Raw genomic sequence first — 15,898 nt, forward strand, 5'->3', positions numbered from 1 at the left:
TCCTGAAAGTTGGAGGGGTGCTGGAGCCTGTCTTGTATATATTAAAATATATCTTGAATTGAATGTGAGTGAGTTTATGATAAAAAAATGATCCAAAAAAAACCTATCCATACCGAACTATTCTGGCATTGCACGGTGGTGCTGTTGAAGCGCAGAGCCGTAACGCGGTGGACAACACCTTGCACGTTCACCACGCACTCGTAGCCCCTCTGCCCTGATTGTGGCTGCGGGAGATTGCGGGCTCTTAGGGTGATGGGTCGAACTTCACCGGCAGGAATGAGGATTTGTCCGGAATTGAGGAGCTGGGGGCAGTCCTTAATATGAAAGAGGCAAATACGTATGAAGTTAGAAGTTGAATTGGCACGTGTATTCAAAGCGTGGTTAAAGTGTAGGCAAGTTGAACTGTTGTACATCAAGAAACCACTCTATATTGTAAATGGGTTCTAAGGTTTCTAAATCAAACAGATGAGAACAAGTGGTTCCACTTGATGTTGTATATCCGTCCATGATGTCAATGTATTGCCAGTCTGCTCTCATCGTTTCTGGGATGTGTTTACATAACTGTTTCTCCACAGGATATTAACAATCTGTCACTGTCATCTATCTCGACGTCTGCTTGTCATCATCTGTATTAACGCACACTTCAGTATGTCTCTGAGGGATTATAGTGACAAATACATCTCTAATCCTAATAATACATGTTCTGCCTGCAAGTTTTGACTGCACATTGAAGCCACACTTGTATCCAAGTAGTTATGTTTGTGAAATGTATGAGTTGGGGATTCATTTTCTGGGTTTATGTCTGGAAATTCATCATTTCAAATGATACAATCTGGATACTATAAAACTGTCTCTCTCCAAATATATATTTAGTGAAATCCTTTCAAAAAATAGTTTTTGTTCAGTGGTAGTAAATATTTTTTTTTATCTTTGGATGTGTTGTTTTCAGAAGGGATTCATGAGGATCGGTTGTCAGGTCTTTTATTTCCATTATTTCTGAATATGATGTTTGTAAATATTGGGACTAATATAGACAGTACGTATGCTTTCATTAAGTATCAGTGCATTTTAATGATACCTCCTACATACATACCCCTGATGCGTTGACTCTGCCCTCCTGGAAAGAACAGCTGCTCGGGTCATGTGTGCACATGTTCCGATATTTACACCAGTGGCAGCGGAATGTGCTGTTTACGCAAGAGAGACACCTGCACGACAGTGTACTCATTAGTGAAAACAGTGCAAATGAGAGAAATTAATATCCCACAATAATACAAATGCAAGTTAAATGCATCACAGAGCTAGATGGATTAATAAATAGACAAGCAGATAATATGATGAATAGGGGAGCAGATTGCAGAAGAAAATGAGTTTTCTTTTTGGAAAGACAACAAAAGCTTGCAGATGATGTAACATGAGCTTTTTTGCTCTTATGTTGTTTCAAAAGAATTTTAATTTGCTATAAATGCTTACAGGGGGAAACATTCTTGTTTTGTTTGTAGCTTTTTTTCGAAGCAAAAATCCAAGCATCAAATCTGTCTGCAATGTGAATACCTCTAAATGAAGCTTGGCCGGAAAGCATTTTCTTCTTATATATTTTTCAGTGATTGGCATATTGTTTATTTCCTTAATAGTAGTATGAGACTTGTGTCTTGGCTTAATTATTGCCTCTAAATGACCACTGCCAGATACCCTTTTCTCCCATTGAATGAGCACTACTAGCACTCTCAGCTCAAATTGATTTGACAATTATTGCTATCAATGGTACTCAATGAGTTAATTGTCGAAAAAGGGCCAATCCGCAAAGAAATCCGCTCTGTTCATCTTGACCCACAACAAAATCGTGTTAACTTAAGTTACCATAAACTGCTACATTAAATTTAGAAGAGGTGTTTGACTTCTTTTCTGAGTTCGACCTTGAAATATAAAAAAATATTGAGGGTGACTGCAATAAAAACACAATCAGCTCTGCAATGTTATACATCCAAGCCACAAATGCCAATAAATGTACTGCTGGCTATTTATTGTATTATCATTATCTGCCAGGGGGGCCAGTGTAGCATGGGAATACCTGCAAATTTGCTGTGTACAGACAGAAAAGGTGGGGGTTACAAGGCTGAGAGAGACTTCTTTTGTGTCTATGCGCGTGGGGTGAGGTGAAGTATTAATAGGCCGCAGCTGCCTGGCTGCTGTGCCGTTGGTATTATTAATGACGGGTTGCTGCAGGTCAGCAGCCATTGTGAACGTGCAATATTCATCACGGAAGTTCGTCGGGGTCATAGCGACGCTAATGAAGGGCCGTGTATGTATGATGAGCTCCCGACTGCTCGCTCTAATGACTTGATTGGGTATATTAGCGTATTTATGTCGCACTCAAAGAGCCCTTTAGCATTGCTGGTGTGCTCTCTGCCACTGCCGGTTAATTTCACTAAGAACGCTCTCATCAATCAAAGGCAACCTCCAATACTAACATTGTTCTGTATTCAAGAATCTGAGCTATTATGAGCTTGTGGCTAATGTTAATTTAGTGAGTGATGGAAGTTCTGTTTGAATTGTGTGTATTTGACTCAAATTCCAACAGGTTATACAGTGGTACCCATTAGTTTTGGTCTGCTTCAAATAGCCAACTAATCTGCGTACATGCACTACAAGTTACATCTTATTTGCTGTTATATTTCTGTGGGATAAGCATTATCCTAAATGTGCATTGGCACCAAAAAACTATGCGTTACCATTGTCCCTCATCAGGCAGTGTGGTTTCATGGCATTCATGGGTGCTATTTTACTTTACTTTAATGCCATCCTATTAACGTAATGGCAGCAATCCAAGTCCCTCCTCGTGTTTATCTATTTGCATGGAGCATTTGGAAAACTCTTTTTTAAATTTCTACATTGCTTGTTCTGCCTTCCAGGTACTTAAGACCAGTGAGCACTATTGCTTATCTTACAACAAACAAAACAATCAAAGAGTACTGCTCAGGGGAATTGTTAATTTACACAAAAATAAATAAGATTTATATGCTTATTCTAAAAAACTGCTTTTCTTTATTTCTATTACTATCTGATAGGCGACACAGCGACCAATTTAAAATCCCAAACAAACAGTCAGTGACAAGCGCACCATGTTGGCTAAAATGAATGCTGACACATGTAGCTCGAGTTTATCCAAGAGTCACTTCTTAAGCAACAATCATTAAATCCATGGCCTAAATGAGTTTGTCTACTCTCTCCATCTAGTGATTGAACCCTGAAGTGCTGGACTCACATGTCATGCGTACTGCAGTTGTAGAACTTCACCTCTGTGCTGGCAACCATTTGACCCGTCTCCTTGGAGTTCAGTCGTAACTCCACGCCAGCCCAGTCTGACAGTAAAGAGGTAAGCCACATTCATTAATTGTTGGACATAAAGTTTAACGATTCAGATGTTTGGATATGGTAGCATGCATAGAAAATTAGCAGAGAAGTCAGCAAGAAATTCATGGTTATTTTGGAGTACTATACTTATAGAAGTACTTCAACACAATTGTGTGTATCGTAGTTTGTTGAAGGTTTTGTTTTTTTCTCATGTTTTACAACTGTCTAAGCTTAGTAGATGTGAAATGGTCACAATGTACTCGCATTAGACAAAAATGTGACAATTATGATCAAAGATAGAAGATTGATGAAAAGGGAATTAAGATATACATATACAAAAGAGGAAAAAAAAGATGATAAAAGAGAGTGCCTAAAGAAAACCAAAATATTCATTTTTTTATCTTGCCACTATAAAGAACCACCTGCCGTCTGCCTTTCTCATAGAGCTTTTTGCTGAAAGGTGAAAACTTGAGAGGATTAGTGCACTCGGAGGACAAACTATTTGCATATTAAACAAACAAATCATAGCTGTCTCTAGTAATAATAGCATGGTCATGTATCACATCCAAACTCTGAGTCTCCAACACTGAACTGTGAATTCAGCGAGAGTTAACTTCATCCTATGGACTCTATATTCGCAAATGCACACTCGCAAGTTGCCATTTTTACAGTCCATTAAACATAGCACTTATTTGTTCACACAAACACACAGTAGTTGGTTAAGCTTCTTTAAAAGCATGTCACCACCACAGAATAAAAGGTCAATCACATGGTTTTACATTATTAGACTTTTGCTGCACAGTAGTACCGTCTTAACTCATTCACTGCGGTCAACAATAATAGACGTCCAATCCATCTTGACTGGAATGGCTGTCTAAATGTAAGTTAAAGTAGACTGATTGGGTAATGTTTGCAATATTTGACGCTTCTGCGGATGAATGCTAATCAAATGCAATAAGCTGAGGTCCTCTCAATACCATTCCTGAACATTTAAGCCAACCGTTTAATTTTCATTCCTGCTCATTCACAAATTGGAAAACACTTCTTTTAAACACACCTTGCCCTTCTGGTATCAGTGGGACTTCCTTCCCTGCTGGGGACAGACACATGACCCTGTTGCCATTGACGTGGCCTTCCACCTCAGCCTGTTGCCCAAAAGAACATGTGATTCCTGCCGAAAGGTCTGGGACATAGTTCACCTCCAGCAGGAGCTAGAAAAAATGCGGACACAACATAATTAGTCAGAAAGCTTGTCTCGCCGTATTTCACAAAGGACTGAATGAGAGGTGACAGACCTGGAGATGATGAGAAATGTTAAGTTGTCTGACTGATTAAGTTAACATCTTAAATTGGTCATATCTGAGGTCGTACTATAGAATATACTGTATGTGTGTTAACCTGTCAAAAGCGAAAATGCAAGATTTGCTTGTATTTGTGTTGATGCTTTCAATTTTTCTAGTCAATTAGTCTGAAAACTAAGACAGTCTTTGCGTTTACTGTAGATGACGTGCAGATTATATATTCAAACGCCAAAGGTGTTTGCTAAACAGGCTCTAAAGACTAATCGAGGGACATAGTCGAACGAGGAAAGACTTACTGGGACACTGTGGGCAGATACGGCGATGCTATCCGGGTGAGCGATGACCTTCACACAGCGGTCAATGTTGTTGTTAAAGCGGTAGGCCTCGTCTGCCTTGGGGCAGCGATCTCTCCTTGAGCATCTGTCCAACAAATCAATGCAGATGTTTTTATACATCCCTAGTACTGGCTTAATGGTTCATCTTTGCAAACTGTTTTGGGAAATTTTATGCTTCCTACTTTCATCTAGACATTTGGGGACTATACTCATTTGTGTTGCAGCACCTTTGTGCCCCACTTTTGTACTCTTCTTTTTTTCTAAACCAGTTTTGAATACTTCCACTTGTAGAAATTGGTTTTTATTTTTAACCAAAATCATGAAAGCACCCTCAATTCAAAAGACCAGTTCGGCGATAATGAGAAAGCATTTTGAAAACACACCAAGTATCTCTCAGCTCCACTGCTCAATTGAATCAGGACATTGACTAACGTGTTGCTGCTGTATATGATCACGTTTATAATGCGTAAAGCCCAGGGTAGGTGCCAATTTATGAGATTCCAGAAGGTGCCAACGGTGCTCACGAAGCTCAGACCATTCAGTTGTAATTACACGGCGTTAGGTTGGGTAGAATGGAAGAGCGGTGATAGCTCTGTGGCAGCCGGGCTCCTCAGGGGATGCGAGGAGGAGCAGCCGGCATCACCCTGCGACCGCTCATCAGCTGAAGTGCCGCACACCAAATACTCTTTTCATGTTGCCGTTTTACTCATTAAGATTTGTCTGATGGGGGCAATTTGTTCCATTATCATCGCTAAGCAGTCCTCTCAGCACGTGTCCATTCATTTCTAGACAATATCTCAGATTCTAGCCTCTAAGAAAATGCTCCACAAAAAAAGAACTAAGTGTAAGGTTTTCATTCAAGGCCTTGGTTAGATGTCTCAGTTGTATTAAGACACATGGACTAAGAAGTTGGGCTTGATCGCTTTTCAGAAGCCTGATTCTCGTGTAGCTTAAACCCTGACTACAGTGAAACAGTCCTTGTGCTTGAATGCATTTGATGCTTACGTTTGCCTATATATACATTAGTCAGACAACACAATAAATGCTATGCTTTTCTCTTAATTGATCTAATTAGGATAGTCATGGGAAATAGGATTAAAGGCATTGGATATATAGCTATGTTGAAATCAGAATGCGACTGCTCCCAATTGCGGATAAGAATCCAGTGGTTATTGAGCACCTGCCAATCAATGTGAGTAGAGCATAAACACGCAGATTGTAGAGAGCAAGTCAATGTGAGTGTGAAGACTGACTATTTGTAATTTATTTGTCACTTGTATATGGAAAATATCTGATAAAAAAAAGGAGAGCACAAAGAATAGGAATGGGGCATATGAACTGTCCGTTTAGCACTAGCATGTGGTGTAAACTCAGCTATTTGAGCATTGCTTGAAATCCTAACGGGTGTATTTCATTGACAGAAAGTTAAAGTGGCCTTGTTCTGCCGAGTGATGGATCACGGCTCACTTAAGGGAATGGCGGCAAAGCAATTTAGTGATAAGTGGACAGCATTAATTCATATAATTAGACATGGCAGAAGGCAGCAGGGAAAAAATAAGTTAATTTAGATTAAAACAAAACATTATTTTCTTCCACGGAGGTCAGCTGTGATGTACAACACTTAAAGCTGCAATTTAAAGGGATTCCGATCCTCATCAAGATAGGACTCACAGACACACATGTCCCCATGAAACGGTGCTAAATCCCTCCCAGCTCAGGTCAACTTCAAACATTGCGGGCCATCTTGCAAAACATTGGCGTTTAATCTCCTCAATCCCCATGCTCCATATCGAGGTATTATGCAAGCTAACCTGGGGGTCACATAATTAAGATGAGAGAGATAAGTTGGCTCTGTCGGATCCAAAATGTTCCCGTGGGTACACTGAGGTCCCGCTGTGATGGCCCAGCTAATCCCCAATTGCCCCCCTCTGGCCCACTACACAAGCACTAGTTGTCTGAAAGAACTAAATGTGTTAGGGTCTAAGGTCTCTATCTAGAAATAGCACTAAGGTCGAGACAAGGATAAGGTCTAGAATATGGGACAAGGATTAGTTTTTAGGCCTAGGGTAAGATATATGTCGAAGATCTCGGACCAGAATTGCAATTTAAGTCTGTGGTCTATTGTTTGTGTTAAGACAAGGACTTAGCCTTCATCCAAGGTCTTATATTTAGGTCCAGGATTTGTTAAATGCCTCAGTTATATTCAGGGGGACAAGAGTTGATTAGAAATAACAGCTGTGATAGCCAAATCATGTTCTACCTGTATTTGTCTACTGCCAAAAAAATAATAATTGTCCTGCCTATACTATACTATATTCCCCTTATTTGCAAGGTTCCACCTGCATCCTTTGTAGAATAATTTCACCCCTGCCTTAATCCCTTGGACTCACCATGCATGGGGGGGGGGGGGGGGGGGGGTATGTATTCACGCAAGCACTCGTAGGTGTTTGTGTGTTTGCAGACTCACATGTTGTACAGGACGCACCAACCGCAGTGAGGGTCACCAGAGTTCAGGCACTCTGCACACGTAACATACTGCTCGCAGGCTTCCACTGGTACGAGCGCCACCTAAAACCAGAAAGCTGGTGTGAAAAGTCTGGTTTCTTATCTGCGTTCTCAGCTCTGTTTTATAGGGTTCACTGGTTTGTTTGTTGTTTATTGGCAAAGATTAAAATCAGATGATGAGCAGGAAATCGGATTCATGATTAAAGTATTCTTTGTTACTATTTCCCATTTTACTTATTCAATGGTTTTCTTCCAAATAGTAGCTCAGATAAGACATTATCAGCAAAACAATCAGTGTGCTATTTTGTTTGGATGTCAAAGCTTGTTTTTTCCCCAAAATGTTATAATCATAATGTTATGGTGTTTTACAATAACCACTCTTCGATTATGAATGCAGCCCTACTTCCAATGCAGCCCTACTTCCATGACTGTTGAAAAAGTGTAATCTCCAACTCACCATCTAATCGTGCCCTAGTGAACTCAGTGTAGGGGCCAATATGTATGACAATAGTTCACTTAGAGATACCCTTTTAAAAGTATATAGAAAAACATTTAATTGGTTGTTTAGTGCAGCTATTCCAGATGCCCAAGCCATTAAAATTTGAACTATTCATAATATAAAAGTGTAACCTTGATACTTGTGTTCATGTGACATGCAACAAAAAAACAAACTAATAGACAGAAGATAATGGTGGTCAAGGACAAAAGAGACATCTAAAGACTTATATGGTTCACATTTACTATGTACAACGGCGGGTCAAATCTGGCATGTATTGTGCACTGTAACCATGGTAGCCAACAAAATGCAACCCACACAGTAAGTTAAACCAAAACTACAATTTCTTAACCTCAGGGAAGGGAGCTCATTCTTGACTTGACACGACCTTGCCCATTAAATGCTGTAAAACGAGAGCGTGCTTTGGATAATGACAGCACTCATTCAGTGAGGAGAACCGAAGACAATTGTTTTTATTTTCCAAGCAATGAAAATCTCATTTTAACCCACCTGGAGCATTGGAATTGTAGGCACAAGTTAATAGACCCCAGATAGCGCTTTCATGGCTGGACTATTATACTGCAGCACATTCATTTGTGCGTCATTCGTCTGTGTTGTGACTCCTCAACAGCTTTTTGTGCTTGGTCCCTCAATTGTCATAGAGGAAATGAAAAAAGTTATAATAAATCAAAAGCTGCAGGCGTACCAAAATATTTGACAGAGGTCGACACTGTAGGTATTGCTGCATTCTGATGTTGACCTTCTATTTTGTCCGGATGTTTCTGCAAATAAAAATGTGACCTTGCCCGACGTTTGGCATTGTTCCCGTACCTCGTGAAAATCAATCGATTCTAATCAGAGTCCCATGGTATTTTTTACAATTGGTTCTCAAACTGGGGCACAGGGTTGCTTATCTTAGCTGACCAAATTATTATTTTTTTATGAATTATGTTGTATCCGGCAAAAAAAGCGCATACCTAGATGACATTTTTTTATTTGTTATAACATTACATATTTTTTAATCTGTAGAGTATAGAATACAAGCATAATATTGACCATCATTTAAGGCTACATATCCTTGCTAAATGCTGCATATTTCATTTATTCACTTTATTTGATGACCCAAACCACAACAAATACTGTATTATTGCAACTGCATCAGATTGGGATTTTAAATCTCTAAACTCCTCCCATGGGGCAAACTCATTTTGTTAATGGAATGAACCAAATGGGTCGTGAAATAAAGTTATGTGGTGTGTGTGGTTGTGTGAGGTGTGCAGGAACTAATCCATTTTGCCAACACGGACCTTAGAGAGCGCCCACTTATGCTATTAGCGTACCGGAGACACTAATGCACTCTTCATTTGTGATTGCTTACATCAGGAAATTGCTTGCATTGCCTGTTCGGCCAGGGAATAATAAGAAAATTAAATAAAAGCAGTGCTTGCTTGACCAGCTTTGCTTGTAGGAGAACACAATGGTCGCCTCTTACTGCATCCAACCAAGAAGTCTCTGCACTTGCTAACTCAATTTACTACATTGATGCAAAGAAAGTGGCTGCAGTGTTGAGGTAGTCCACTTTGAGTCCACTAGATCGGCATTTGATTTATGTATCAGTTCCTTTACATGTGCTGGCAGTGAGTTATGAATGTATTGCAGAGATAAATATGAAGAGATTTTATGACTAGTCGAAATAATTTCTTCACTGTGTGTACAGAGGTTCCACAAGTGACCTGAATCAGGAGTAGGCTGATTATTCTGAGATGCGGACCTTCACTTGGTCACTTTTTACACTGATTACCCAGAAAAAGCCCCGCAAATGATGAACAATCCTGTCTCTGATCCTTTCTAAAAAATTGGTAAATTTGAGGGGCAATTTAAACCTCACTTTTAGTAGAGTCTTATCTTCCTGTAATAAGACTGATGGTGTTGCAAGTGTCATTATTTCAACTTCACCGGATCTTTTTACGAGAAGTGCTGATGCTAAGCATTTGATGACAGGCGTTGTGTGACAGACTTTCTGTTCCCGTTTCAGTTTATTGGCACGATCTTAGGTTGCAAAGACATAAGAGAGCAGGATATAGTGAACCCATAATGGCTAAGTCCCCAATGGAAAAGGATAAAACTTTGTAATATAAAAGAATGAAGGTCCACTCTAAAAATGTGGATCATTTTATATAATAAATACTAGACTACACTGCCAAACACATACTAATTGTCCAACCTCTGTGGCTCCTAACTAACCACAAATCTTAAAGAGAAAAGATGATGCACTGAAAAATTGTGAGTTTTATTCCGCTAGTTGGATTATAAGCGTTGGACAGAAGAGGACAGATGGATGCCATTACAACACAGCAGACTTCACATTTTGCCAAGCGATTCTCGGGACGATTGCCTCCGAAAACCCTTCTGGCACTTTTCTTGCCTCTTTAAGATTTTAGGAGTCTGCCATCATTTCATAGTACACAGACTGACACTCAGCCAGGTTATCGTGTCCTTTTTTTATTTTTATTCTGAAGTTATCAAACTGGAGGCACACGGCGATAAGATGAACCAACGTGAAGGTATCGAGAGTCCTATCCAGATGATGTTTTTTTTTGCGGCCGACGACGCGGGCCCACCGAACATTTTTCGCTCTCTTTTCATCATCGCGCGAACTTTCAGCGGGAGACGGCAATCTCATTGTTATTCCACGAGGGTCGGCTGAACTCAGCCAAATCTGCTCATACTTCCCTCCTCATTCCCCGTCTGCATTGTTTGGCTCGCAGGGAATCAGAAAGCTCTCATCTCTGCTGGAAAATGTGGAAGGGAATCAAGGAGTGAAGCGCTCTCCCTGTGGAATCTATAACCAAGCAGTGGTGAGAGTCTAAAGGGAAAAGGTGACATAGGGTTTCAAGTCTGGGATGGCGCTTCAAACCAGGTTTTGAAATTGGAATTTTATACCAATGTAATGATTTAAGGTTACAGATGAACCCTGAAATAGGGTTTAACGCAAGACAAGGCCGTGTTTCCAATTGGACTGAATTAGGGTTTAAAATAAAGTTTTAACTGCAGGCTACATTCTAAAAGTATACTAAAGACGCAAAAAAATACCAAAGAGTGAGGTTGATTAAATTTGTAAGGCTGGCAAAGTTGAAGTGGGAAGTTGGCTAGCTTCTTTTTTCTGGTTGTACATGGCGGTCGGCGCTTTGTGCCCACCTCCTCCAAGGAAGACTGCATCTCTCCTTGAACGACTGACACTCATCAATAAGTGATGTCTTGTCTCTTCCAGTCTATCACACTGAAGGAAGAGCAGCCTCGATTTGTTTTAGAAGACCCGGTGCAACACAATACTGTTGGCATCCGCAGCTTCACTCTCTCTGCAAAGCTCTGCAATACATTTTGATACTTTAAAGTCACATTCTTGAAAAATGTTGTCTCCGTTTAAGAGGTTGCTTGACCAGAAAAAGTCTGTGAACCCTTGCTACACTTCTCTGACTCCAAAGCACTCATGAAGCTTTTCGAGGCTGCAGCAGAACTTAATCCTATTTCACGTTGCCATTCAGCCACCAAATAATCACTTGATGGCAGTGGGAAAGTGATTACTGCTGCTCGCTCTTATCTTCAACGACTACGGGGAATATACAATGTCCGACCACGACTACAACAACAAACGACTGCGTGATTGTAGGCCATGTGAGGAAAAGTCGTAGGGTGTTACAAGCTGCACGTAGAAAGCCTGTAATAGTTTTCTTTCGACTGTGTGTGTGCTGCGTACTAAAGATGCAAGCGCTCTTAAGTCGATCCGCATGGATAAGTAATTAGAACAGAAGACCATCCCTCAACGAACAGCCTAGATCAGGGGTGGCCAACCCGCGGCTCGCGAGCCGCATGCGGCTCTTTGCCCGGTTTCATGCGGCTCTTACGTCCATATCAAAGTTTGTATTTGTGTTTTATTTGCGTGTGCGCTTCGCTTGAGTTCAATACGGTATTTTCGTCCAATGCGCATGTGCTCGGGATGAAAATACCTCAAAGTTTCCCAGTAGGAGCAAGGTCATTTAAGTAAACGTTTTTAACAGAGTGGGAGAGCTCCCGTGAACCAGAAGCGACAATGAACAGCGTCGCGCACACAAAAAGTATCTCAAAGATCGAGCGTCGGCTGAAAAAGCCACACCTCCTGCGAGGCAGACCAAGGCGAGAGTGCTCAGCCGGGAGCAGCCAATAGGAGAGCGAGGTGTACACCCACGTGGTGGACGCGCTAGTTAAAAGCCATTCATAATAAATGACAGCTCACAAGGAGCGAACGTTGCGCAAAAATAGGCTCTGATTTTATGACAGAAGTCCTACTAAGTAACATGCATAGAAAAAGAAAAACGCTATTGTAAATTGTTATATTTTTGTTTGTGGACTTGGTTGAACTGAGAGTTTGTCTGTGTGAGACAGTGCACACAATGTTCATTGTTGATAATGACTGGCCTGTGCTGTTAGTACTGTAGGAGTCAATTTATGTCATTACTATGCTGGTGTGTGACATTTACAATAAATCTGTGTGATGTGGCTCTTTGCGGTAACACAGTAAAAAATGTGGCTCTTTGCGGTAACACAGTTAAAAATGTGGCTCTTGGTCTCTGACTGGTTGGCCACCCCTGGCCTAGATCCTCGACAATTCTTTCTTCAGCCCACCCTGCATGCAGCACATCTTTCCCCCAGGTGGGAGGATTGTAAATAAATTCCCATTTCTGGGTTGTCTTTGTGCTCATCTACACATTTGTTTTCCTCAAGTTAATTTGCAATGTTCACTGCACAACTGGGTATATTTTAAAGGAAGTTTCTTCCATATTGGGCTATTCAAATATGAGAGCGAGGATACAGCTTCAGTGAAGTCTCCTTAGAATTTTTCATGTGTTTTGTTCCTCAAATTTCCAGTTTAGGAATCTAAAGGAATCTCTTTATCTAAAATTCATAAACTTGTACCTCGAAACGCACATAGAAAAGTTGGTGATATGATGGGCTATGCCGAGGGACCTAATAAGCTGATTGATGTTCAGTCACTGGAAAAAAAGCAACTCCAAGAGATTCTGCAATCTCTTTTTCAAGGCTTTTCGCAAATCGAAAGTAGTTTGCAGTGTTTCTACGAAGGCTTTGACTGTGTTTTCAGGCCCCAATGCTCTCCAGATGATTTATCAGTTTGGATGTTTTCTGTCTTACCTGATTGTCAGACATGACATAGAGTGAGGTCTTGTCCAACGAGAAAGCCATGTCTCGTAGGATGGGGGTGTTGTCTGTTGTCACAGTCACCGTCTCATACAAGACTCCAGCGTCCAACAGTCCGTCCACGCGGATCTGCAAAATAATGGAAACAAAACTCTTGTCACCCAACAAGCTTGTGAGAGGGTATTGAAAATGTAGTCTCTTCACACCAGATGTTTATAGTAAGAGCCTACATGTGCATACCTAATTACCACCTGATCTGATGAGATTTGACAAAGCATTCAAGCACATTAAACTGGATTTGACATGCTAGATTTAAAATTGAATTGAAATTATTTAAAAATGTTAGTTCCAATTGAGAGCTCATGATTGGCGTTTCAAATTAGAGGTAGGTTTATTACTAAAGCTTAGCTTTTTGAATTAGTGATTCAATAGGTTGTAAAAGTGCTTCAGTCCAGGGTTGTATTTTATGGTATGATATGAAAAAAGATGTTTCTGCTGTCCATCTAAAATAATTCTCCTTTGATGAAACTAAAGCTAAAAGTGTTGAAAGTCTCCCTAGCTGCTATCCTATTGTCAAACTTTAGATAGCTTCTGCCTTGACGCAATATCGAAAAAGTTCAGAACCAAAACCCATTTCTTGCATGATGTGTCATCAGTCAATTGAGACATAAATGGAATCAATAAGTTGAATCGTTAGTCAAGCAAACAAATGATTGCTGCGTCGAATTCCTTCAAACCTTATTTTTCTTGGCCTAAAATAAGCAAGCTGTTTGGATTCAAGTGTGCCTTTTGGTTCATAGAACAGATGTAGTTAATTGAAGGCTTTGCCATCCAACCTCCAGTAGATAACCCCCCCCCCCCCCCCCCCCAAAAAAAAAACAATACAAATTCTATAAGAAATGAGATTCCAAAGTACCTTAAAAATTGATTCAATTGCACATTACTACTTCCACCACTGTCTTCTGAGACTGAATCTTGATTAATGTAACCAAGAACCTCATTAGCAATGCAAACTCGGGTTAAAGCCCTATTTAAATTCACTACAGGCTGGATCATTAACCGTTTAATGCAATTACAGTGAAGACACATTAATTTCTCAGATATTTTAATTAGAAGAAATACAAAAAGTCTGACAACTGTGCTTGGTGTTGCGTGGCTTCTGCATTGTGATTATGTCGCTACTCTCAGCATGAGCGTTGAAGCCACCCGGAATCACGGCTTTGAATGCTTGCCAAGGCTGGCAAGCATTGCGCCACAGCGGCATTCTCTGAACAGGGACAGTCAATCAATACGGGCTGATTACATGATTGAATCTCCTGGGATCATGAAACTTCATCAATCCGTCATGCCGCAGCACCTTCCAGGCAGCTGTGCACGCTCTACTGAAATTCTACCTTATTTGTATGTGTCAGTCACTTGTTTTACACCATAGTATTTCTTTTGTTTAAAATGTAGTCAAAACTCAGATATATTGCATCTCATAGTAACCCTATCCACTGAAATGAATGATTAATGGCATCAGTGGTTCTTTGGATCTGGAAAACAAAAATCCATATGTTTTCTGCTTGCCATGTGTTTCCTTGTGTTGGGATAACAGGTAGGAGGTGTAATAGAGGTTGCAAATTACTGCTGTGCTAGACAATGGCCTCGAACCAGCGATTCAGTATCATTTTCTACACAAATGCAAGTCCATCCAGGGGTTTAGTGAGTCATGAAAAAATATATCCCAAAAAATTACTTTGCTTACGTAGTTGACAACCAGACCTTAAATTGTGTACAGGCCTGATTATTTCCCCTGTGAAATTGATAGAGCTTGACCAGAATATCTGGCAATATTTTGTCTGTCCCTGCCATTGTATACAGCCTAAAGAATCCGCACCTACACTCAAACATCCCCACTTTTAATAAATTCAACCTTTGTGGTCCACTTGATGCCACACCAGATCCAACCGGATTCTCGACTTAAGCCGAGCTTTTCCCTATTCCTCTCACCAGTCCCTTACAGCTGACGGCTATATATTCTGAATCCATGAGTAATGTCTAAGCCAATAACCACTACTTCCTTCCTGTGAGTCACATTCCACTGCAAAACCTGTAATAGATACAGAGACCCGATTAGCATGGCTTCCACAAACACAAATGCAACCTGAGCCTTAAGCAAACAAGCTCCATCTTAAGAGTTCACTGGCTAGCTCTCTTATCCAAAAAAAACACGCTCCAGACTTCTGAGATGTCACTTGAACTTTGTTTTCAGACTCCCAGTCTTCACACGAGCAACTTAATCTCTCTTGTACACCTGGGATACATTTTGGAATTAATTTTTGCTTTAGATTTTTAGGGGACACATGCAAATAGGCCAAAGTAGATGATTACTATGTTTATCTGTCAAAAGCTGTTCAAGCCTCAAAAAGTCCATATGTGACTGTTCATTGTCTGAGAGCTAAACACAGCTGACAGAAATGAGACATAAGGATGGTGACCCAGGAGGCCTGAAGCACTCTGTGCGACCAATCACTGCCAATCTGTCTCATTAAAAAGGCTCTGTCTGCCTATGTTCCTGTCCATACCCAGGAGGCTGCATTAGCTTGACCTACACATTTTTGAACTATATTTGCATTTCTTTCCACATAGACTTGAACACAAATGTATACATTTGGTCTTTGTTTTGTCTTACTCGTGACAGCCAAAAATCTTGGTCTTACCTCGGTTTAGAT

The 15,898-nt window shown here is 40.5% G+C and overlaps 2 protein-coding genes across 3 annotated transcripts in view; one reads left to right on the forward strand and one right to left on the reverse strand.

The window, feature by feature from the left end:
- The window catches only part of LOC144203013 (plexin-A2-like), a 62,890-nt gene that overhangs the window by 22,317 nt on the left and 24,675 nt on the right, over positions 1 to 15,898 (reverse strand). Inside the window, exons 4-10 of the mRNA XM_077726186.1 lie at positions 13,179 to 13,313; positions 7,458 to 7,558; positions 4,952 to 5,075; positions 4,412 to 4,565; positions 3,266 to 3,362; positions 1,094 to 1,208; positions 114 to 314 (exon numbers count right to left, since the gene is read on the reverse strand). Coding sequence (XP_077582312.1) covers positions 114 to 314; positions 1,094 to 1,208; positions 3,266 to 3,362; positions 4,412 to 4,565; positions 4,952 to 5,075; positions 7,458 to 7,558; positions 13,179 to 13,313 — 927 coding nt within the window. The remainder of the gene's footprint in view (positions 1 to 113; positions 315 to 1,093; positions 1,209 to 3,265; positions 3,363 to 4,411; positions 4,566 to 4,951; positions 5,076 to 7,457; positions 7,559 to 13,178; positions 13,314 to 15,898) is intronic.
- The window catches only part of LOC144203035 (peptidyl-prolyl cis-trans isomerase FKBP3-like), an 81,733-nt gene that overhangs the window by 16,139 nt on the left and 49,696 nt on the right, over positions 1 to 15,898 (forward strand). For both annotated transcript variants that reach the window (XM_077726227.1, XM_077726228.1), the window contains exon 2: positions 3,238 to 3,376. The gene's annotated coding sequence lies outside the window, so the exon portion shown is untranslated. The remainder of the gene's footprint in view (positions 1 to 3,237; positions 3,377 to 15,898) is intronic.

Source organism: Stigmatopora nigra, chromosome 10 (assembly GCF_051989575.1).
Source record: "Stigmatopora nigra isolate UIUO_SnigA chromosome 10, RoL_Snig_1.1, whole genome shotgun sequence".
Lineage (NCBI taxonomy): Eukaryota > Metazoa > Chordata > Actinopteri > Syngnathiformes > Syngnathidae > Stigmatopora > Stigmatopora nigra.